The sequence below is a fragment of the Sardina pilchardus genome, chromosome 17, assembly GCF_963854185.1.
Source record: "Sardina pilchardus chromosome 17, fSarPil1.1, whole genome shotgun sequence".
Classification (NCBI taxonomy): domain Eukaryota; kingdom Metazoa; phylum Chordata; class Actinopteri; order Clupeiformes; family Clupeidae; genus Sardina; species Sardina pilchardus.
The window spans coordinates 22,677,951-22,701,984 of NC_085010.1; the positions used below are offsets into that span (position 1 = coordinate 22,677,951).

Genomic DNA, 24,034 nt, shown 5'->3' on the forward strand with positions numbered 1-24,034 from the left:
CCTGTACCCCTGTTCTAAGGTACTCAATCACCCTCACTATTTAAACACGGTCTTGTTTCTGTGTCTTTTCTGACCAATTTTCTAAAACAACGCAAGCACTTTTCCTCTGTCACACACGTATGTTGCATGATTTTATGAAAGTATCGAAGCCAGCCAAATTTGTAGTTTCTTAAGCTCATTCCATCGAACTACAGGTCTGCTACCCAATCTGGTAAATTTACATAGTGGATATAGTCGCTAGAGGGCCGCTCAGTGAATGCTGAAGTGCCGTTCACCCTGTTACGAGTTGATGAACCACTGAAATGGTTTTGGAAACATTATTTTAAAGTACAAAAACTCTTTACTGTTGCTTTAAGAGTGTGTCTACAGAGTGTTTCCGCCCTGTCCTGCCGAGTCAAGTCTGTCCTTTCTGTTTGCCTCATTGGATTGTGGATTATTTGTATTTTTGTCTTGCTTCGGTTTCCTCTGTATTGAACCTGATCACCAAGATTTGCCTACCATCTTGTGCCATTCTAACCTTATATCCATTTCCCATCTCTGTGTCTGTTTTTCACGTAGGGTAATTTAGAGTGCATGAATATATAGACCTAACATGTCCCATAAGACCCAACCTGTACATTGCAGATTTGTTTTTTTTCTCTCCACACTGCCAAGTACACCAAATACATCAATCCATCTCCAAATTCATTTTGCTCTGTATATTCAAAGGAGAGCATTTACATCATTTATAAAAAGAACAGTGAAATATTTGGGTCAAACAAAAATACACAAAGGTCAAACAATAATGATAGAAAAAGCCTAGATATCCTTTCACAGACCCTACATAAACGCAGACATATGTCACTTGGCTTGACCCAGTCTTCACAATGTTGCTCACATCCCGTCTGATAAATACATTCGGTCCTTGTCTTTCTTCACATGCGCCTACCATTATCTATTCCTCCTCCTCTACAGGCTTCCCCTCTCACCACCACTCTTCCTCCTCCTCTTCCTCGCAATGCTATATTGCCTTTTATTGTTGTTGCTGACTAGGGTTCACCTGATGCCCGGTGTTTAGACCTGTTTGTTGAGTTTACGCCGCTAGGTGTCTATTTTGAATAAAAATAGTCATCCTCGTTGAGCATTACATTTACCTAATGGAATCACATAATGTAAGTGTGTTTACTGTGAATTTATCCAGGGACAATCATGCTAGTTCTCATGTAAGCGCGGCTAAGTACTGAACCAGGAAAGGAAATTATCATATGGGAAGTCTCGGTGTCGCCATTTCATTGTGTTTCCGTGAGCCTTTGCAAGAATACTGCAATAATCAGAAAACAGGGGCCACCCACTACATGATACTGTGGTTGCCCAGCAAAGCAGCCGTAGTGACAGACTCCTCTCTGTGCGCTGCAGGCCCGAGAGGTACAGGAGATATTTTGTTCCAGCCGTCATAAGGCTGCATAATGGGCCTGTTGATGCACATTCATTTTAATTTAATCTATTTTTAATGATAGTAGCCTTTCTTTACTTTTCCTTTAACAACTGTTATTGTCTGTGTCTTTACTTGTGTTTTTACGAGTGTATTGCTTAGTGAATGCTTGTTTGGACAACACAGTGTATAGGCTGCTGGACACCTGAATTTTCATTGTTGGAAGTTTCATTGTTGAATAAAGTACTATCTATCTATCTATCTGTCTATCTATCTATCTATCTATCTATCTATCTATCTATCTATCTATCTATCTATCTATCTATCTATCTATCTATCTATCTATCTATCTATTATCACACAGTTGTCAGTGTTACCAAAAGTTCTCACATCTTTCATTTTTATGAGGACAAGTTTTGCTAAGAGACCAGTAGAATTTGGTGTTGAGCATAGCCTCGGTAGAGAAGGTCTATCAGTGGTGCATAATGCCCGCCACAACGATTACTTGTGAATACTGCAGCCTGACATATTCATGCGGTGTGCCAAGGCTTCAAGACTTTAATCTGTAGTCTTTAATCTCAAAATCTTTTTCCGTTAAAGGCATCCGGTGTAATTTAGAGTATTTTGTCCCGAAAAAACTTTTTACCTAGTTTTTTACCTCGTTTTAAAAAAATATTTTACCTAGCCGCAGTAGGCTAAATACTTTTCAATGTTTTACGATTCTCTCGACATGTCTCCAGCTCGCCATCAGCCCAACTGCAAGGCTGGTTTTCTGCCTGAGGGAATATTCTCTATTCTAACTTTGTTTACCATCAAAAGGGCTTTGGAGCTGTTATAGTCAGGTAAAAACTTGCATAGCGCTGCTTTAACATAAATGTTACAATACTAAGTGCTGTACATATGGATGTCCATCCCGAGTAGGCCTATACATGTCTCAGCCTGTATAACACATCAATAAACTTAATCAATTTCCTTGAAACAATTCCCTCATTAGACACACATGGTAAGCAACAATTTTGTTAACTGAAAGATATTTAATGTATGTGTAAGCGATGTACATACTACTGTACAATGAAGTAAATCCCGTGGGCCATTTTGTTAGGGAAGCTAATAGTGTCCTTATAGTTGTGCAAATCTGTGCTGATGTTTTGCTCCCAAGTTGAATACTTTTGATTCTGGTACAACAGCAACTGATATAACTGTAAAATTCTATGTTCATTTTGTTGGGGAATATATTATAATGTATTTTTTTATATATTTTTTTAATTTTCACTCATTCCTTAACTGAGGATATCATATTAGAAACACTAATCTATATAACAGTAATATATAGCTGATCCAGCACAGTCTCAGGATCTTATCCTTTGTCTTGATTTCTATAAGACCTTTGATGCCATCAAACATACATTTCTCTGACAAACCCTCAATTTACTTGGATTTGGTGAGTCTTTTGTTGTTATAATTCACTTACTAATTTTGTATAACCCTCACTCTCACTCATTATTTATTAAAACAATAAATCTGCAAAACTAATGATCCCAATCTTGAAAAGGAGTGTCTCTGGTTGTAAAGCCCCGTTTTAACTAACTAATGATATGGGTGTTAAATGAATTCCAGCGACCAGCCTATAGATCATTGGCTTGATAATTAGGTTTATCAATAGCTCCCTTTCACTCCTACAACAAGTTCCTCCTTCCCAATCTGCATTCATAAACACACATACTATACATACCATACTCCACCCCTTTCTCCCTTTCCCTGTCCCCCCTCTCTCTCTCTCTCTCTCTCTCTATCTCTCTCACACACACACACACACACACACAGAGGCCCCCCCCCCTGTAGTCATGACGTAGCTCAGACAGGATGACCAACCTAACTTCACTTACGAGCAGACTTTTATTCATTCATCCTACAGTTTAATTGACAATAGTGTCATTTGTCATCTCCAACATCAACGCAGATCTTTGGTAGGAAAAATACATTTTGAGTTTTTAGCTAGATTGGTAGGCTGGTAAAAGTTCAACCGTGCAAACTTTTATTCATTCATCCTTGACTCCCTATTCTAAAACCTCTTTTATGCACAGGCAGCTACATCTAGAAACACATGTCACACCCACCCCACACACACACACCCACACACACACGCACGCCCAGAGGGGACACCTCCCTTCACCCACTTCAATTAAAACACTTAATTGAAACACACCACTCAACATCATACCGCTTGACCCACAGTTCATAGGGCAGGTCGCACAAAATCCAACTCTTACAAATGGTCATTCATCTTCAAACCTGACACAACTACAAATGTCATAACCCTCAGCCATTAAAGATCAGACCATGTCATAACCCTAACCCTTTCATCTTCAAAGAATATCATAACCCTCATTCAAACAAGATCAAAGGACTACAAACACAGGCCTCACTCATCAAAGACTACACACCGGAAGTCCCGCCCTCACCGGAAGTCCCGCCTCTTTCATTCATTACGTCACACCTGTCACTTTGATGAGAGGATAGGTTTTAATTATCATCTCTCTTTTGGGTATGTTGCAGATGATGGTTGCGTTGGGATACGACCTTGAAGGTCATGACTCTCTTATGTGCTGTTTGAGGTTACATTCCATTTGTGTAGACATCATCATTCCTGAACTGAATAAGAAGAGTGCTTTTTCGATGTATTGTCAGACTGCGTTGGGTCGCCCTAGCATGTAAGTCTCCGGGGCCGTAATGAAGGTCTCTGAAAGAATCCTGACTGACTGAAGACTCTGCCTGAAAATCTCTTTGTCAAATCCTGAAACTAAGTACCACAATTGTGAGTATCATGAATTTCATTGAGTCAGTACCTTTACGGAAATGTCGCTGCTGCAGCTGGGGAACATCTCAGCAACATTTCAGCAACATTTCCGGAAAGGGACTGACTCGATGAAATTCATTCTCGACTCTCTATCCGACCACATAAAGACCTGGGGATACTTCGGTTTGGCTTCACTTCCAGGCTAACGAGTTTTGGCTAAAAACGGTAAAATCGAACTCTCTCAAAACACATCCGAATGACATGATTTGATGTCAACTCAACGTATGCTAAAGTACATTTTACTCCGGAAAATTCCTTTAATCTATATGAAGTGCCAGTATGCATAGCTTATCACAAAATTAGGCTACATGGGGAAAAAACAGAATCGGAATGGCACGGCACAAGCAACAACAATGGGGCACAAACAAACGTAAGCCCTGACATTTTGGGGCCTGCAATTTTGCAAAGATTTGGAGAAAAAGATTCACTTCGATTGGCTTCACCTGGCGATGTTCTGGCGATCTGCTATGACACTGACTCCACTGCCTCATTTGGATGGTAACCCGACAGGTGAGGGCGAAGATTGAATGTCAAGGATGTGTAAGTAAACAGTCTTTTGCAAAGTTGCCAAACTACCCTATCTTTCACGGTTACTTTACCATCTACAGTGTGGAACCCAAAATATTTCCAGACTATAAATATTTAGTGCGATGAAACTAGCCCATTTACAGCGACACCTGAGCACCAAACACTCGGGAGGTGTTGATAAAAGTGAAGAATTTTACAGACGGAAGCTATCGGAATTTAAGTCGGGACAGACAGGAATAATGAAAGCCACGAGTGTGTCAGTGAATTTCATCCAATCTCGGCTACTGAATCACAGACTGTTTGAAACTCTTTGTCATGAGAACGGCACAGAGCACCATCAGCTATTGCTTCATACAGACGTGCACTGGCTTGTGGGAAAACGCTACTGAGACTGAACTTCACAATGAAGTGTTTGTGTTCTTGAGGGAGCATCTGCATCCTTTTGCAATTTGAGGATGACAAGTGGGTGGCGCGCCTGGCCCATCTTGCTGATGTGTTAACTTAACGAGCTCAATCTATCACTTCAGGGCAAGGAGTCATATATCCTGAAATTGTATGATAAAGTTCAAGGATTCACAAAAAAACTCAAACAATGACAGAGGAAATGTGATGAGGGAGACACAAGCTGTTTCCCACTACTCAATGCCCATCTAACCACCACTGATGCTGCCAGGGGGTCCAGTGGTGAATCTGGTGCAAGTACGTCTGTCCAAACTTGGCACTGATTTCAGCCATTATTTTCAGGACATTGAAAATAAGTCAGAAAGACTGGATTGGGTGAGGAACCCATTCGTTGTGAGTGAGAGCAGCAACAGCCTTCCTCCTGCAAGGCTGCAGGAGCCTCTGATGGATTTATCATCTTACCGTGGACTGAAGATGGCATATGTTGAGAGGACATTGACTGAGTTTTGGCATGATGTGGAGAAGGAATATTCTGAACTGGGAAAACATGCACTGATTGAACATTTGAACACGGGGCAGCCGTGGTGTACTGGTTAGCGCATCGGGCTTGTAACCGGAGGGTTGCCGGTTCGATCCCCGACCAGTCCACCACGGCTGAAGTGCCCTTGAGCAAGGCACATAACCCCTCACTGCTCCCCGAGCGCCGCTGGTTGGGCAGGCAGCTCACTGCTCTGGGTTAGTGTGTGATTCACCTCACTGTGTGTTCACTGTGTGCTGTGTGTTCACTAATTCGGTTAAATTGGGTTAAATGCAGAGAACTGAATTTCCCTCACGGGATCAAAAAAGTATATCTATTCTATTCTATTCTATTCTATTCATTTGCCTTTTGGTTCAACTTATATGTGGGTCATTCCACGCCAAATCAACCAGAGCCCACGCACTTGCGTCTCAAAAAAATCTGAAAAAAATACCATGTGTGCCTATGTTACCCAGGAGACACTCTGTAAAATGTCTTTGTGCTAAGATCAATACTTTTCAAGTAACAGCCAGTTTTACAGGGGGAGGGGGGTGTCAAATTTGTTCTACCTCTTTTTTTTGTCAAAGTTCACAAGCTCATTGCTCAAGAACTAGAATCTGTAGAAGACTCAAATTTTGCAGGCTGGTGCATAAATAGGAATAGTATGCAGTAAAATCACCACGAGTAGTCTGGATGATCCTGCATGGTCATAGCAGTCCCTCAAAGTTGATCAAAATCTTATTGGAGTTCTTGGCTGGGCTCTGTTTAGGCGTACATAAGACATATTTTTACTCAACATAGGCTCTTGATTTTTTTTCTCTTATTGAGATAAGTAGAAACACTCTCCAAAAAAGCAATGAAGAGAAAAGAAAATCCATCAGGGACTGAACAGCAGACCTCACAAGTTTGAAAAATAATTTTGGATCTCATATTCAGAGCACCCTAACACCTTGTGGGAATATACAAAGATTTGTTTTATATTTTTTTCGTTAATCTGCATTACCTCTTCTTTTTAAAAACACCAATTTGACTTGTCTTATGCGAATCTTTCTTTTTCATTTTCCACCCTAAACATGGACAAAATGCACCATTGAGATCAATATGTTTTGTCCCCACCCGGCAATTTCAGTGATTCAGTGATTTTAGTGGCACCTAGTGGTTACTCTATACAAAACAAATCTCTCAATAGATCTCTATGGTGCATTTTGCCCTTGTTCAGGGTGGGATATGAAAAAGAAAGATTTGCATAAGACAAGTCAAATTGGTGTTTTTAAAAAGAAGAGGTAATGCAGATTATAGACAAAAATATTAAAAAAATCTTTGTATATTCCCACAAGGTGTTAGGGTGCTCTGAATATGAGATCCAAAATTATTTTTCAAACTTGTGAGGTCTGCTGTTCAGTCCCTGATGGATTTTCTTTTCTCTTCATTGCTTTTTCGGAGAGTGTTTCTACTTATCTCAATAAGAAAAAAAACCCAAGAGTCTATGTTGAGTAAAAATGTGTCTTCTGAAGGCCTAAACAGAACACAGCCAAAAACTCCAATAAAATGTTGATCAACTTTGAGGGACTGCTATGACCATGCAGGATCATCCAGACTACTCGTAATGATTTTACTGCATACTATTCCTATTTATGCACCAGCCTGCAAAATTTGAGCCTCCTACAGATTCTAGTTCTTGAGCAATGAGCTTGTGAACTTTGACAAGAAGAAGAGGCAGAACAAATTTGACACCCCCCTCCCCCTGTAAAACTGGCTGTTACTTGAAAAGTATTGATCTTAGCACAAAAACATTTTACAGAGTGTCTCCTGGGTAACATAGGCACACATGGTATTTTTTTCAGATTATTTTGAGACGCAAGTGCGTGGGCTCTGGTTGATTTGGCGTGGAATGACCCATGTGTGAGGTGACCTTCTCAGCTTTGACACACATCAGAACCAAGCAGAGGAACAGACTGGACGTAGAGACCAGCCTGATAACAGCTGTTTCCACACTGCCCCCAGAACTATGAACGTTGAAAGACAAGCAAGCTCAAGTGTCTCATCTCATTAAAGCTCCTTGCTGTGGTGTCCTTTGTACTCTGGGTATGTGGAGAGGGTGTTCTCAGCCATGAAGATTAAATGGTCAGATGTCAGAAACAAATGTTCAGTTGGACTGTTCAGTTGAAGTGAGCTGATCCTCACGCTCAATTATGAGATGTCTTGCACAGTTTCACAGTGCAGCTCTGCAGGACAAACAACTGCTCGCTGCTGCAAGAAACCAAAGATAGTACACATGGAAAAAATAGGTGCACAATATGCTTAGTCTGGAAGTGTATTTGCTTCTGTGAGATTTTCAATGTGCATACATACATGTGTTGTATGCTTGAATGCAATGTTTGAGTGCAATATTTAATATTTTCTTTATTAGCTGTTTCTTTTTTTTTTATGTATTATTGTTTTGCACTGGAAAGAAAGTTAACTATAAAGGAAGTACAATCACATAAACATGTTTGTACACTTCCTGAAAATGTTGTCTAGTTAAATTAAATAATATTTTTTTTGTGTGCATACAGTGCCTATAGAAAGTCATCATACCCTTTTGAAATAGTTACTTTTTTTGTCTTACAGCCTGAAATCAAAACCCATTTTAAAAACAATCTTTTTCAGTTTTATTCACAAATTTCGCTGTACAACATCAAAATAATGAAAAAAAAGTCAACAGTTCTGAAAATTATAGAATAACCCTAGAATAACAGGGTTGGAAAAGTAATCATACCCCTGACTTAATACTTTGTAGAGCTTCCTTTTGCTTTCATTACAGCCATCAATCTGTTTGGATATGTCTATTATAGCTTTGCACACCTAGATTGGGGAATATTGCCCAATCTTCCGTGCAGAATTGTTAAAATGCAGTCAAATTCTGTAGGGAATGGCGATGGACTGCTCTCTTCAAGTCAATCCACAGATTTTCTATAGGATTTAAGTCAGGGCTCTGACTTTGCCACTCAAGGATATTCACCATCCTTGCCACTACTTTGTTCTTTTGGCAGTATGTTTAGGATCATTGCCGTGTTGGAAGGCGAATGACCTGCCCATATTCAGCTGTCTAGCAGAGGGACGCAGGTTTTCCTCAAGAATTTGGATGTACTTGGCAGCATCCATTTTCCCTCCTATCCTGACAAATTGCCCAGTCCCCACCTGAAGAGAAACATCCCCACAACATAATGTTGCCCCCACCATGCTTCACACTATAGGTACACCTCCAAACCCATTACTCTCGGTGGTATATCTCACTTGATTCCGAGTAATCCGTTTTTGAAATTGCTGCATGTTATCCAACTTTGGGCTAAATTATATTCTATTAAGGTAATATTCTAATTGCAGCCCAAAATAATTAACTTGCATTCTAAATCAAAGAATCAAAAGTTGGTCATGGCATGTACAGATCAACTGTGCTTTTTAAAAGATATTTCTATTAGCATGGTTCAGGTGACATGGATGCAGACAGAAAGTAGAGAAAGCATAGAGACTGGCTAGTTTAATTCAAAACTGGAAATATGAATTGACACTATAGTTAGACTGGTATTAGACTGGTAACACAATTACCTTTACAAAAATGCTTTATTGAGGCTTCAAAAGTTTATTTTGAATTTGAGGGTAGGCTACAGTTCTGTCATTAGCCTTGTCCTATGTCTTTTACATTTCCTTACAAAATAGATATTATAGTGCAGGTCTATTATGAACTAGATGTACCGCAAAGCGATACACAATATGACCGCCGCTCAGTCCTGCACATTCTCTCCGCAAATATTAATCACGCTTTTGATTCAATCGCCTACTTCATCCCCTACTGAAACTTTTATGTAAATGAGTGTGTGCATGTGTGCGCTTGTGCTTCTCTGTCTATGAGAGTGTGTGTGTGTGTGTGTGTGTGTGTGTGTCTGCTTGCCTGCTTGTGTGTGTGTTTTATGTGTCTCTATGTGTATATGTTCACTTGTGTTTGTGTGTGTGTGTGTGTGTGTGTGTGTGTGTGTGTGTGAGTGTGTGTGCGTGTGAGGGTGATTGTGCATGTGTTTGTATACATTTGTATGTACATGTGTGTGTGTGCTGGTGCGTGTGTGTGTAGGTATGTGCCTGTGTGTGCGTGTATTTATGTGTGTGTGTGTGTGAGTATGTGTGTGTGTGTGTATGTGCCTGTGCTTGTCTGTGTGTGTGTGTGTGTGTGTGTGTGTGTGTGTGTGTGTGACCGTAGTATACAGCACCCAGAGCAACCCTTCGCTTAATACCACCATCTGGCCGATGGGTATATACAGTCCCATGTCTGAACACAAGTGTTTTCAGTCAGAGAAGTCATTTTTTTCTATTTCTAGTTCTAGTTTTTTTTATAACTCAGACTTTCAGTTCTTTTGTTAACTGTCTGTGTACTGTCTTGACTGTTTGTCAACTGTCTCAGGCGACAGACTCACAGTCTGTCGCCTGAGACATATGGCAGTTGCAAACCGTTACTGGGGTGTGGGTCACAACTTCTCAAGAATATTTGGTTACAAGGGGACTGAACTAGCAACACATGAAAATTATGAAAATTATGTTATCTGAGGATAGAGAAAACAGGAACTAGAGGTGTATTCCCATTACAGGTAGGCAGCCTTCTACCCAGGTCAAGAGCCCAGGTAAAGCTACCTTCAATATTCAGCCCTTTCAGGCGTTGTGTCGCCACTGCTTACAGAACCCATAGGATCTAACCATATGAAACCTTTTGCTCCATGATCGCAATACTTACATTAATGATCGCAGTACTTACATCAACTAAAATATCATAGCACCTGCAGCATATACTCCCCACATGCACCTTGGCTAAATCCTAAACCCTAAACCTAAATCCTAAATCCTAACCCCATATTCTCCATAGAAAAACAGTGGGGTGAGTCAAAGAGGAGAATGCACAAGTGTGGACCTAGGAATCTGGATGATATGGGGAGGTTTTGTAAAGATGAATGGTCTTAAATCCCTTACTTTGTATTCTCCATCTTTATGGGGTGTCAGAGAAGAATATTACAAGCTGTTTTATTGACAAAGGGAGATTTAAGAAGGTATTACAAGTAGGGGTGCCAATAACTGTGAGTATTGTATGTATGTCACAATTTGTAACAATAAAACTGATTTGTGACAGTACAAACAATGTACACAAACACTTTGCAATATTACCAAAATGTCCTTCAATTACTGCAATATTGACAATTACTCAAAAAACGTGATTGGTGGACACAGGTAGTCTGGCTATCACCATACTAAGCTACATTTTTTTGAGATTGAACATTAATATGGGGAGGCTGTGCTTTGTTTCTACTGCACAAGAGGCGTGATCAATGGGCATTGTTCAAATGACTCCGTACGCTTGGTTAGTCCTTCAACCAATCAGACCAACGATCTGGTGCGTCTTTTGGATCAGTGGATCAGTAATGATTTAATTGATTACACCTTCCAGCATCTAGAAGTACATCCCACCCTCCTGCAATTCAGCCATTCAGCGCAGGTTTTTTGGAACTTTTGATCGCGTGGCGGCGACATCAAAGCGTGTCGCAACTCTCTCTCTCTATGGCTCTGGTTGTACTATAAGAGAACCAGTGTGACACTTGCTGGTCTGCATCTTAACTTCAGAGGATATCTGGACCACACAGAGAATAGCCCTTCGACACTAGACTCCTCACATGCTGGGAAGGGGCATGCTGAAGACAAACTGACTATTGTATTATGAAGCAGTTACAAAGATGGCAATCACGCAATCACATGTATGATGACCAGTCAGTCTTATGTGTGTAGAATTTACTCAATCAGTTTATTTTCTTTAAATCAAACTACTTAGTTATAGAAGGGCTTTAAGGTCAAGACATGCATGAGGGGTGAAATGAAGGGGTTTAGTTTTGTGGTGATGATTATCACCTTTCTAACAAGGGCTCTGATTGGCTCGTCAACAGGTCATCACCTGTCGAGGAGACAAATAGGCATATGTTGGCACTCACCCCCTGAGACAGATGATATGTCTGGTTGTACCGCCACATGTCTTCCAGCACTTGGTCCACTGTGTCAGGGTCAGGGGCCTCACCGTGGAAGTCCAGGCCCATTAAGCTGGCCATGCGTCCCAGCAGCCCAGGAGCCTCTTCCAGCTGCTGCCGGGCCGTCTCCACCCGATATGTCCACGCATGGTCCACTAAGAAAACACTAATGGCACACACCAGAAACATTATTTTACTCAATACTATAGAATGACTTGGAGCATTGGAGCATTCATCATCATTCTTAGGATATAATTCTTTTTAGGTTAGAAGATTAGATTAGAATCGCTTTGTACAGTCATTGTCATTGTACAGATAACAAGTACAAAGGCAACGAAATGTGGTTTGCATCTGTTGGAGAAATTATTGAAACATGTATTCTCATTTATATTGATAATCTGAAAAACATATTACAAATATGATTAAGTACAATTATTAATGAAATATATATATTCCTCTACATTGATTAATGAAATGTGTATTCTTATACAATTAGTAATGAAATATGTATTCCTCTACATTGATTAATGAAATGTGTATTCCTTTATATTGAATAAAGGAAATATTAACCATAAGTGAATAAAGGAAGTTATAACCATAATGAATAAACAAAAGTGTAACTTCATACTGTAGTGCAAACCATGTTCTGTATAATTATACTTTGTAACCGGAGCTTCATCTTTTTGGTAGAGAAGTCTGTTCTTTTGTAACTCTTGTGCACTAGATAAGATGCTGTCCCTTTTACCTGATTTATCTATGGGAAACGAAAGTTTCCCTAGACCCAAGATCTTAACCACAAGTTCTGTATTTGTTGCTGTATCAGAGGTAATGTTCTGCTTGAAATGTTCTCCCTGACACATGTTTGGTGGGACGAAGGCCAGAGCTTATTGTCCAAGTTTTAGCCATGTGAACATGTCAAAGGGCAACTTGGAGACCCTAGATACGTAAACTCTTGTATAGATAGATAGATAGATAGATAGATAGATACTTTATTGATCCCCAAGGGGAAATTCAAGGTCCCAGCAGCTTAAGACACCACACACAACATACAGTACAATGTAAACAATGTAAACAGGAAAATTAAAAAGCAAATCAACAATCAACATGACTAAAGGAGCAGTAGAATACTATAGATAAGGTATGCATGAATGTACTGAGGATTGGTACTGTGATCCAGTCTGAGGTGAGTGTCAAGTTGGTAGTGCAAATAAGTCCAACAGTGCAACAGTGCAATATTAAATTCTAGTGACCAGTAATAAATATGTACAGTACAAAATGTAAGCATAGTAATAATAATAACAGTACTAATATAAATATATGGACAATTAAAATAAACTTAACATAGTAATAATATAAAAGTTAGACATGAGGGTGTAAGCCATGCCATGTAAGTGTATAAGAGGGTGGAGGTGCAGATATACTATGCATAGAAGTCCAACTCTCCTTTTCCCTTCAGTGAAGCATTGTACAGTTGTATGGCCCTGGGTACAAATGACTTTCTCAGTCTGTCTGTTGTGCATGTCATGGAGCGTAGTCTCCAGCTGATCAAGCTCTTCTGCTGTATGATAGTGCTGTAGAGTGGATGACAGTCATTGTCCAGGATGCTGTGTAGCTTGTTCAGGGTCCTTTTGTCTGATACTGAAGTGATGCACTCCAGATCAGCTCCCACAACAGAGCCAGCCTTCCTTACCAGCCTGTCTAGTCGCCCAGCATCCCTCTTCCTAGTGCTTCCTCCCCAGCATGCCACAGCATAGAAGAGGACGCTGGCAACAACAGACTGGTAAAACATCCAGAGGAGCTTGCTGCAGACATTGAAGGAGCGCAGCCTCCTCAGGAAGTACAGCCTGCTCTGCCCTTTCTTGTATATTGATTCAGTGTTGACTGACCAGTCCAGTTTATCGTCCAGATGTACGCCCAGGTACTTGTATGTGTTCACCACCTCCACATTGACCTCCTCAATGGTGACTGGCAGCAGAGCAGGCTTAGACCTCCTGAAATCTACCACCATCTCCTTGGTCTTGGTCGTGTTGAGTTGTAGGTGGTTGAGTCTGCACCATTGCACAAAGTCCTCCACCAGGCTCCTGTATTCCTCCTCCTGCCCATCCCTGATACATCCCACAATTGCAGTATCGTCTGAAAACTTCTGCATGTGACATGACTCCGTGTTGTAGCAGAAGTCAGACGTGTAAAGGGTGAACAGGACTGGAGAGAGCACCGTTCCCTGTGGAGCACCTGTGCTGCTGATTACAGTGTTGGAGAGGCAGTCCTTCAGTCTGACAAACTGTGGCCGCTCTGTCAGGTAGTCTGCAATCCAGGATACTAGATGAGCATCCACACCCATCTGCAGGAGCTTGTCACTCAATCTGGGGGGTTGGATGGTGTTAAAAGCACTAGAGAAGTCAAAGAACATGATTCTCACAGCACTTTTCCCCTTGTCCAGGTGAGAGTGTGTCCTGTGTAGGAGGTAGGAGATTGCATCGTCGACGCCCACTTTCCCCAGATACTGAAACGTCTATTCATCTAGCAGAACACCTTGGCCTAAGGATGCTAGGAACGTTAAGGCCTAACTTTCCCTAACACAACCACGATAATACCTGACCCTATTCTAAGACATACAAACACAAACACTCTCACCGTGAACCATACAGTACAGACCAAAATGTCACCCACACATCACAACCTTTTGCCGTATGACCAGAGCTCCCCCCTCAGGCCAACAGGGAAGGAGCCGAGAACAACCTTTGACTTACCCCATTTCCACCCACAGGATATGTTTGTCTGATTCTGTTACGCCTGAGTTCTGAGTATTGCTCCCATCTAGACTTTTGTCTACGCACTCAATGTTCTCTGTGGTCTACCCCATATACGAACACTGTTACTTTCACCGCTCAATGTGGTTTACACCTTACCCAGCCTCCACCCCCACCGTATGTCTCTCTCCACACATTACCTGTCGATGTGGTTTCTAGCTCTGAAGGTGCATAAAAAGGTCAACCCACACTCAAACATAAATGTGAATAAAGGTTACATGTTTTCATGCCATGAATATATGTTTGCACATAAGGGTTATATGTTTGAATACAAAATTATTGCTTTGCTCAAGGCACATATAGGTTGCATCACGTTATATACATTTTAGTACTGGCATAACATAGTATTTATGAAAAGCACAGTGAAGCATAGCAACAGCGACAGTATGCAAGTACCCTTACATGAGGTTCATACTTCTGTCCCTATCAAGGTCTCCTTCACTATTCCCTTATGCCTCATTTGATCTTTATTGGCATAAGGTTCAAGTGTCACATTCTAGAATCTCTTTTTCCCTTTCTTCCACTGTCTTTTGGCTTCATTCGTTCCACACTGTTGGATATTCTTCAATACGTAAACCCTGGTATAAAAGGAATCGCCAGACTAAAATGATCAGAGTCGAACCATTTTGTGTTGTATCATTCTTTCTCTTTGCAAAGATAATACAATTTTGCTATAATTTGGAATTCACTGGTCCTTGTCTTTTAATTACTGTACGTCTGAACGAAACGTCAAGTGATATCGCAGTGATATCACACACTACTTCCTGTTTGTTGCCTATGGGGACTATTTCCATATATCACTGCGCCCATGGTACGTTTGCAACTTGCCTTGATTATTACGCCAGATGAGAGTTTAGTTCCATGTCAAATCAGCCTAGAAAAACGGCAGGTTTCATTTTCAGTTGGTGTTATCACACTTTCTAACTTGAGAAGAGACACGTTTTAAATGGGAAAATTACCTGAAATATTAGTCACTTGTAAGCATGATGCTAGCAGGCGAGAAGCTAATGGTCTAATCCGATTCAATGATCTATGCTAGGCTGAAGCTAAAAGTTGTATCGCCGGACTCACAGAATGGCTGGATGAACGGGAAAAAGGTAAATATCGATTGTTTTGCTCGAGGGGAGGTGGAAAATGAGCTTATTTCCAAAAATGGCGGAATATCCCTTTAAGGATATCCAGCTGATTATTCAGTTTCATTAATGAACGTTTTAAAACCAGTGTTGTACTTTGAAACCATTAAATGAATGCATGGAAACCAACTAGGTACATACAACTGTGCTGACATATATTCTGCAAATACAGCCTGTACCAGAACACCAGAACACCACTACAATTTCCAAATGCAACCAAATGTGTAGCACTGGCGACCTCACCTGGTGGGGGCAGAAGATTGCAGGCCACTCTCACTGGTGACGATCACTTTGTAAACTATTTCCGGATAGGATTTCTTTCTCTCCACTTCGGAATTCTCTTCCTCCTCCTCCTCCTCCTGCTCCTCATTCTCCTCCACTTGCATAATGCCAAAGACTTCCCCAGCATCAAATACCTGGAAGAAAAAAAAAGACAAATCATGCTCGCTGGGAGTTGATACCCATGTACTAAGCTAGAATTACTCCATCTGAAGTGGAAGATTTTCACTCTGAATGTTGCATTGTGCTGTATCTGAGTGTATCCCTCTGTTAGTACTCCAAAAGCACATGTAAAACTATTACACACACACACACACACACAGAGAGAGAGAGCGACACACACCCGGAAATACTGTATGTGCTGTCCCGATGTGAACTCTTTAGCTGTGAAAGATCTCACTACAAAATGTTTTACTTTCCTTTACTTGCTTTACAATTATTTGATTGAATGTCCAATGATTAATTGTTTTCTTCACGTTTTACATTTTCACACAGTCGTTGAAAATGTGTCTTTTCTCAAAACGTGCTTCTCACACCTGCCTCTTTGCCTCTCCAGGATATTAAGACTTGAGCTTATTAAACAAAGCACATCTATGAACATGGTATTACCAAATAGCCTCCCAGCATCAGGGTGTGTAACTAAGGGAAGCAAGAGCGTTTCATTTTCGCCTTCAACCTCAATAGTCTTTAACAAAAGAAGTGAGCAAATTGGACGTCGCATCTGCATTTCTCAAAATAATTAGAAAACTGCTCATTTTCAGGGCGCAACATTGTAGCAATTGTCATCAAAGCCCCCCCTCGGACCTAAGACCAAAGATCCTCTTTAACCCTCTCTGCTAAGACCTAACCCATAACCCATATCGCTGGGTTGACAGGTTGCTTGAGGGAGAAACATATTTATTTATTTATTTGTTTGTTTTGGTACCCAGGCTACTAAACTTACTTGTCTCTGTCTGGGGACGTGTTTAAACAAACAAGCTATAATGAGAATGTACGTGTTTTAACAAAGGCTATTGCTCATCTGAAAAAAGCACGTCAATTGAAAACGTGGTTAGGTCAAAGGCTAACTTGCCTCTGTAAACAAATGAATAAAGCTAACCTCGCAAAGCATGCTTCTTGTGAAAACAGCTTGCTACATGTAGGCTATCGTTAACCACACTTGCGCGCATGCAAAAACACACAAGAATAAAGATAGGTGTGATTCTAAGGTTTTCAAAAGATTGCATCTGGGAGCTAGATAGGAGATGGCCAGAGATAAGAACACACCTCATTTGCAAGTTTCAGGTGCAGATTTCTCCAATACACCGGGGGAATATGTGACGCCTTTAAAGCAGGGGTATGCACACTGAGGAAGAGTTTAAATTCTTCATCTTCGTGACCATTGCCATTCAACATGATGGACTCAGTCACATCCATGAGGTTTCATCCAAAAAATCACCACACGTGAATGTCGTGAAAAGATAACCAGGAAGTCCTCTGTTTTCTTCTTACATGATTTTGACGGCTGTGTAAAAACTCCAGAGGAATTATCGCCATCTACTGGGCTGGAGAGGAAAGGAGACGAAAGACTAGGCTACAGACAGGCAAGTAAATAGTTTGTGCTCGACAATGATGAGGGTAAGCCACTGCTCATAACTCATTGGCATCACAATAACATTATGTCATTGCGTTTTCTTTAATGAAATACTTTAAAACATATGTTTTATTTCAATTTACTACAATTAGACTATCTACCGCAATCCATGTTTGTGCATCATCATCAGATGATGCTAGATTAGGCTACAGGACCATAGACCTAAAAGAAATGGACAAACAGACTCCGTCGTTCTCAATGAGAGGGGGCTGAAACAAAAATTCGTTTCCTGTTCATCGTACTGCGCAGACTCAAACTCGTTAGCCTGCTGTAACTCGTCTGATAGATCGAAAACCTCTGAAATTGTTAACGTTCGTTTTTTAATATTATTATTATGTGTACTTGCCTCTAGGTAATGCTTTACCATATCAAACAGTAGGCTACCGTAGGCTACACGCATTTTCACTGATCTTGCGAATGACTCTCCGTCATGGTTTTCGTGCAGGCTCACTCAGCTTCTTATCCAAACATTACGGGCGAACGTTAGCTTCCCTACAACAGACATGCTAAAATACTTCTTTACGGGAAACCAACGTAATATACGGGGAAGAAGTGAATTAATTTTGCCTTCGATACCCTATATAGAATACACAGAAGCTATAAGGGAGACAAAGGGCACATGTTACATGAAGTTAAGGGATCGCAAAAAAATCTGAAATCTATGGCCGTCCAAGGGAGTTAGCAGAGTGTTGATCACCAGCTCATTTCGTGTTTCCACTTCCGGGAATATGCCTGCCCCCTTGTACAGGACGGCTACCAGATGTAGACTCCAATAATTAGCATATACAAAAATGATTCTGTTTTAGCCTACATTCCCAGAATAGCTCCTACAAAGCCTGTAGCCTACATTACTTTTACACGAAAACAGATGGTTAAGTAGGCCTAGGCAAGTTGGCTTTTTTGCTCAATATTTTGTAGAGGGCCTTCACGACAGTGCTGTAGATTGTAACAATAGCCGCTAGAGGGAGACATTGTTACACAGTGTACAGTTCATGTTTTGGGCACTTACTGAGTGGTCCTATGCCAATCAGTCAATTCTCTGATCTTAGTTATATTATAGCCTAGACATAAAGCAGAATTGAAATTCAAGTATCACTTAGCCTATATGTGTGAACATCATTTTAATTATATGTGAATTATTTAATTACGGGAGACATTTAACACAGAAACGCAGGTTGATTAGAGGAAGAATGATCTTTTTAATAGATCGAGACTTGATGTGATGAGCCTCTTTAGACATCTTGGTATCTGAGAAAGAAATTGTGATTGACAAATACGAGAGAGAATCCTTTCACAGCCCGTGAGCTCAGCATAAGAGGCATTGAAATAAAGCCCTTGAGCAAAGAGAGTGTGGCCTTTATGGTGGCAAGCACCTGAAACAGGAGCTGAATTGTGATGTTCTTGGAGGGAAAGGGAAAGCCAAACCCCTGGAGTGTTCAAACAGGACAGAAGGGTCTAGAAAAAAAGGATACATGTCTCTTTTGTCAGTGCCAGACAAAAAAAAAAAAAAAAAAAGCCCTCACAGACCTTTAAGTGAAGCATTCAAAAATTCTGAAAGGAAGTTTAGAGAGTGAAGGTGAGATGGAAGGGAATGGGGGGGTTGGGTGGAGGGAGGGGGTGGAAAAAAGAGACAAGGCAGAAAAAAAAAAGATGGGGGGGGGGTGGGGGGTGAGGGGTGGTGAGGAAAAAGTTACCCAAGCCACTGTGTTCGGGCTCCACACAATGGCTGTGGTTGAAGTTGTGTCTCTTCTGATCTTCTCCCAGCTGGACTTCTCCCTCTCCCTCTCCCTCTCCCTCTCCCTCTCCCTCTCCCTCGCTGTCTCCTCTGATCTCCCCCGTTGGTTTTCCGAGAGGCTGCTGCCTCCGCCGCCGCCGCCACCGCCGCTCGCTCACTGCCAGCCGAGCCGCCATCCAACCCCCGTGAGCTGTCAAAAGTAGCCCCCCGAATCAAACGCCACCCCGCACTCCGCCCTGATCAAAGGCGCACAGGTAAGACAGACACCCAGCCACATACAATTGCTATCTTTAACTGAAAAAAGAGGATGTTTGGGGGGGGGGGGGGGGGGGGGGGGGGGGGGGTTGGGAGGAGGGAGACATTTTTCTTTTGTCATTTTTCTTCCTCTTTTTTTTTTCTTCTGTGAGGTGGGGGAGGGCGCAGCGTGGATGGCGGGGGCTCTTACAACTTAACTTGTCTGACACAGCGGCGGCGCTCGGAGTGGAGTGCATTGATCAGAGGTAGGCGTAAGTGATCAGGTCTGAACCTGAGACGGAGGGGGAAGTTTATTCTGCTGTCTGTCTTTCACTAACTTTGAGACCAAAGGAGAGGCAAGTGTGTGTGTGTGTGTGTGTGTGTGTGTGTGTGTGTGTGGGGTGGGTTGCTTGTTGTGGGGGGGGGGGGTTCAGTCGTGTAGGAGACTTTTAAAGAGAATGCTCTAAAGGACAAATGACAGGGCCACTGTTGAATGGTTATTTAAGTGGTTTTAACTGGTGTTAAATTGTCTCAGTCAAGAGCAGTCAACACACACATATCTCTTTCTCTCTGTCTCTCTCTCTCTGTCTCTCGCTCAGTCTGTCTTTCTCTCTTTCTCTTTAATTATTTGTGTAATAGTTTTAGATGGTACATAGTTGTTTGTCGTTGAGATGTAGCCTGCTCCCTAAACAAAATGAGGAACTGTTCCCTCTGTGTTCCCTCTAGTCTGCTTAACATTAGGACTCAAAACTAAAGAGACACAACAGTAAATGGACTCAAAACTAAAGAGACACAAAAATAAATGGGACACTCTCTCTCCTTCAGCGTAAAAGGGTGCTCCTCCAAACAACAGAGGTGGGGCCCAGATGACACCAAAGGTGCTTCTCAACATGCCTCCTCGATCCTCGATGCTCGATCCTCGAGGGGCGTTCCCACTGATCTATAACTAACACTGGATAGGCTATCCCATTGTTTTCGCCCCATCATTCTTTATGTCGATCAGTGAGGATCGAGGCCCGAGGAGCGAGGGAAGACGTATAAAAGCCCACATGAGAGGCACCCCATTGCTGTTTCCAAGCAGCTGGTTTTGGTATGAGATGTGCAAATTCACTTATTGTTGTCCTTTTACACCCAATGCCGAGGCATAGGCTACATGTAAGCAATACTGTCTTATTGGTGGGGTATTGGTAGCATCACTGCCTAGAAAGCAGTCAGTCTGGGTTTGATATCCGATGTTGAGTCCATCTTGCTTTGGATAAAAGCATTTGAATAATCCCACTCACTTCCTTTTACCTTTTGTTATTGAAGTGGTTACTTGTGTATAAAGCTCTGACGATTGACTGAGTTGAAACAACCTCCACACACACACACACACACACACACACACACACACACTACCCCCCCTCGCACACACACCCATCCATGAAGCGCTGAGCTGAGGGTCATAATCGCTGATGACTAATAATCACGCTCCACGCCACTTGGAATCACATTCAAATCAACAGCCTCCTCAGACAGGGACGCATAGCATAGCGCTGCATTCCCTAATCCACAACAACAGTGTCATTTACTGAAGGAGGATTCATTTCCTTTTGAAGACTTGACAAGGAAATGTTTTATGAAGTCCATGTGATGACATTATTGAGACGTTTGAACAGTTTTATTTTTTTATGTTTGATACTGGAAATGAGGTAATTGGAGGAAATTTCAGTGCTACACCAAAAAGCTATTAGGACTGCTTTCAGCATTTTCTCAGAAACAGGATTTTTAAAGAAAAAATGCTCTTCATATTCTATGTATTCCATTGTTTATTGTGCTTGGTGTGTGTGCGTCTGTGACTCTGCATTGTTAATGGTGTTGAGAACAGAAGATTTTCAAGCTACATCTGTATTACCAGTAACTCATCTGAACACATGTGGCAACTCATCTGAAGTGAATTGAATGCACTTTTATTGGACTTGAGACATCTTATCTCTCTTTAGATGTCTTTAAATGCTACGCTGAACTCTCTGCTGCTCTCTCCACAGGCTTGCGCTTGAGGGCTTTGTCATGTGTCCACTACTAAGCACTATCTCAAGGTGAGAGCTCATCACAAACAGACTGAAGCTGAATTATCAAAACACTCATCTTACCCTACCCCATTGTAGACACAAACCAATCACAAGCTCCGTGTGTGTGTGTGTGTGTGTGTGTGTGTGTGTGTGTGTGTGTGTGTGTGTGTGTGTGTGTGTCTGTGTGTGTCTGTGTGTGTGTGTGTGTGTCTGTGTCTGTGTGTGTGTGTGTGTTGGAGGATGAGATCACTCTCATGCTTTGACCTTTCACCTCCCAAGCTGTTGAGGCAGACACTGCCGCTCAGGCGTCATCTCCCCCCTTCCCCACACACCTTTGCGATGGCGGCATCAGCGGCGGAGGCACTAGCCCGGCGGCTAGCCCGGCGGTTGGGGCCGTCCTCTCCAGTCAAGCGGCGGAGCCTGATTAAGCCCTCAGCCCCGCCGGCGGATCGGGACGCCGGGCCTCTCACACGGCAAATCAGCGGCTAAGAGGCGGGTAATGAGGGGCAAGGAGCTCAGCGCTGCTCGTGTCTCCTGCTGAGTGCACCCAATACCGCACCGCATCACGCTGTAACGCTACGCAATGCAAGGCAAGCGCATCTCCTTTTTTGGCAGGGCTTCAAGAGGCGTGGGTGTCTGTGTGCATGCATGTATGAGTGTGTGTGTCTGTCTGTGTTTGTGTGTGTGTGTGGGGAAAAGAGTATGTGTGTCTAGGAGCGTGTCCTTGAGCATGTGAGTCTTTGTCTGTGTGTATGTGAGTGAAGGGTTTTTTGTTGTACCCCCCTACACACACACACACACACACTCCCCCTTCATAAATGATCTGCTTCATCTCCGTCTTAATTTTTCTTGTTGTTATCTGAGCTGAGTGGCCCACCGGCCTCCTTCATCTCTCCGCTCCGCTAAGTGATGTGAACAAACATGGCCATTTCCTCCGCACCTCAGAACAGCAGAGAAGGACCCTTCACTCCTCTGATGAAGGGGACACTCATATTTGCAGTGTCTCTCGTATTTGTACTGACACACAAACACACACACACACACGTACGCGCACACACACACACACTCGCAGTTTCAGCCACGAAAGTGACCATGATTTCCAGGCACAAAAGTGAGAAATTGTCTATTTGACCAAAACAATTGAATCACACCAGGGATGGTCCAGCTTACTAGCAATACTGAACAGATTTTCCCCCTACAAAAATGTGGTTTCTGCTTTTTTCTATGCCTGCCTGCCTGAAGAAGTTTAGTAGAGTGGATCCTTCCCTAAAAAGATAATGTAAAATGTATTAAGTGCAAAATTGTTTGTATACCGGTAAATTAGCATACAGACTTTTCACATGTTTTGGGCTGATTGATTCAATTCCTAAATTATAAGAAGTAAGCACTTCTCCAGGACAACACACAATGTCCTCTCACCTTTCAGTGCTGCCTTTTGGAATCAGTCGGTCACAGCAGAGGAACACTGAGTTACGAGAAGCATTCAGGGGGGAGAAAATCCTGGAATTGTCTCACCTGGTGCTTGGATCTCTCTCTCTCTCTCTCTCTCTCTCTCTCTCTCTGTCTCTCTTTCTTCCTTTCTCTCTCCCTCTTTCTCTCTCTTTCTCTCTTTACCTCTATCACCTGTTATTTGAACTTTATTTTACTCTCACCTGTTTGGACTTATTGGACACACACAGATCAGTAGCAAGTAAGGTAACAGAACCAGGTCAAGGGCCCTCCCCTTTGCCGGGGTTTCCTTCACTGGCACAGTGGCACTGAGAATAGGTGATTTTAAACAGGAATCCATTTCAGATGCATTGTACAAGTGTAAAAGGAAACCATAAAAGTACACTCTTCAAACGAATGTGTTGAAAACAACACAACTTGTGTTATTTTTTACATGTCTCTGTGTCCAGATAGGGACAACACATTTGTTTTAAGAGCATAATGGAATATACACTAAAGCAATCTCAATCTAGAAGACGATCTGAAATCTAGAAGACTCAATCCAGATGAACCTAAGGTCTATCTGACATACACGTTTTTGCATCAAATAATATAACATATTATGTTGATGATATGATGTTTGTTACATATGTGAAATAAAATGTAGGCTAAGTAATTAAGCAAACAGATAAAATGATGGTCCTTCAGAATTTTTTATCACATTTTTCTCAGAAGTTTAGTTTGACCTTATTAAATCTCAGCTGAGCATTTCTTGGTAGAACCTATTTAACACTCTCCCCTATGCGAGCTTGCAGAATTCCTAGTTTTAAAAGAAAGCCAAGACGGCAATATGGACTCTGACACTGACCAGGGCCCCATTCCTCCATGTTGGTGATGGAACAATTGAGCAAGGCCATGGATGTATATGTCACACGATGACTTGTCAAAAACCTCTCTGACTCCTCAGATGGAGATTACCGT

At 41.9% G+C, this 24,034-nt stretch overlaps 1 protein-coding gene across 1 annotated transcript in view; it reads right to left on the reverse strand.

Annotated features, from left to right (window-relative positions):
- The window catches only part of ttll12 (tubulin tyrosine ligase-like family, member 12), a 59,070-nt gene extending 41,632 nt beyond the window's left edge, over positions 1-17,438 (reverse strand). Inside the window, exons 1-3 of the mRNA XM_062518606.1 lie at positions 17,239-17,438; positions 15,937-16,109; positions 11,718-11,916 (exon numbers count right to left, since the gene is read on the reverse strand). Coding sequence (XP_062374590.1) covers positions 11,718-11,916; positions 15,937-16,109; positions 17,239-17,388 — 522 coding nt within the window. The 5' untranslated portion in view covers positions 17,389-17,438. The remainder of the gene's footprint in view (positions 1-11,717; positions 11,917-15,936; positions 16,110-17,238) is intronic.
- Positions 17,439-24,034: the final 6,596 nt, after the last annotated feature.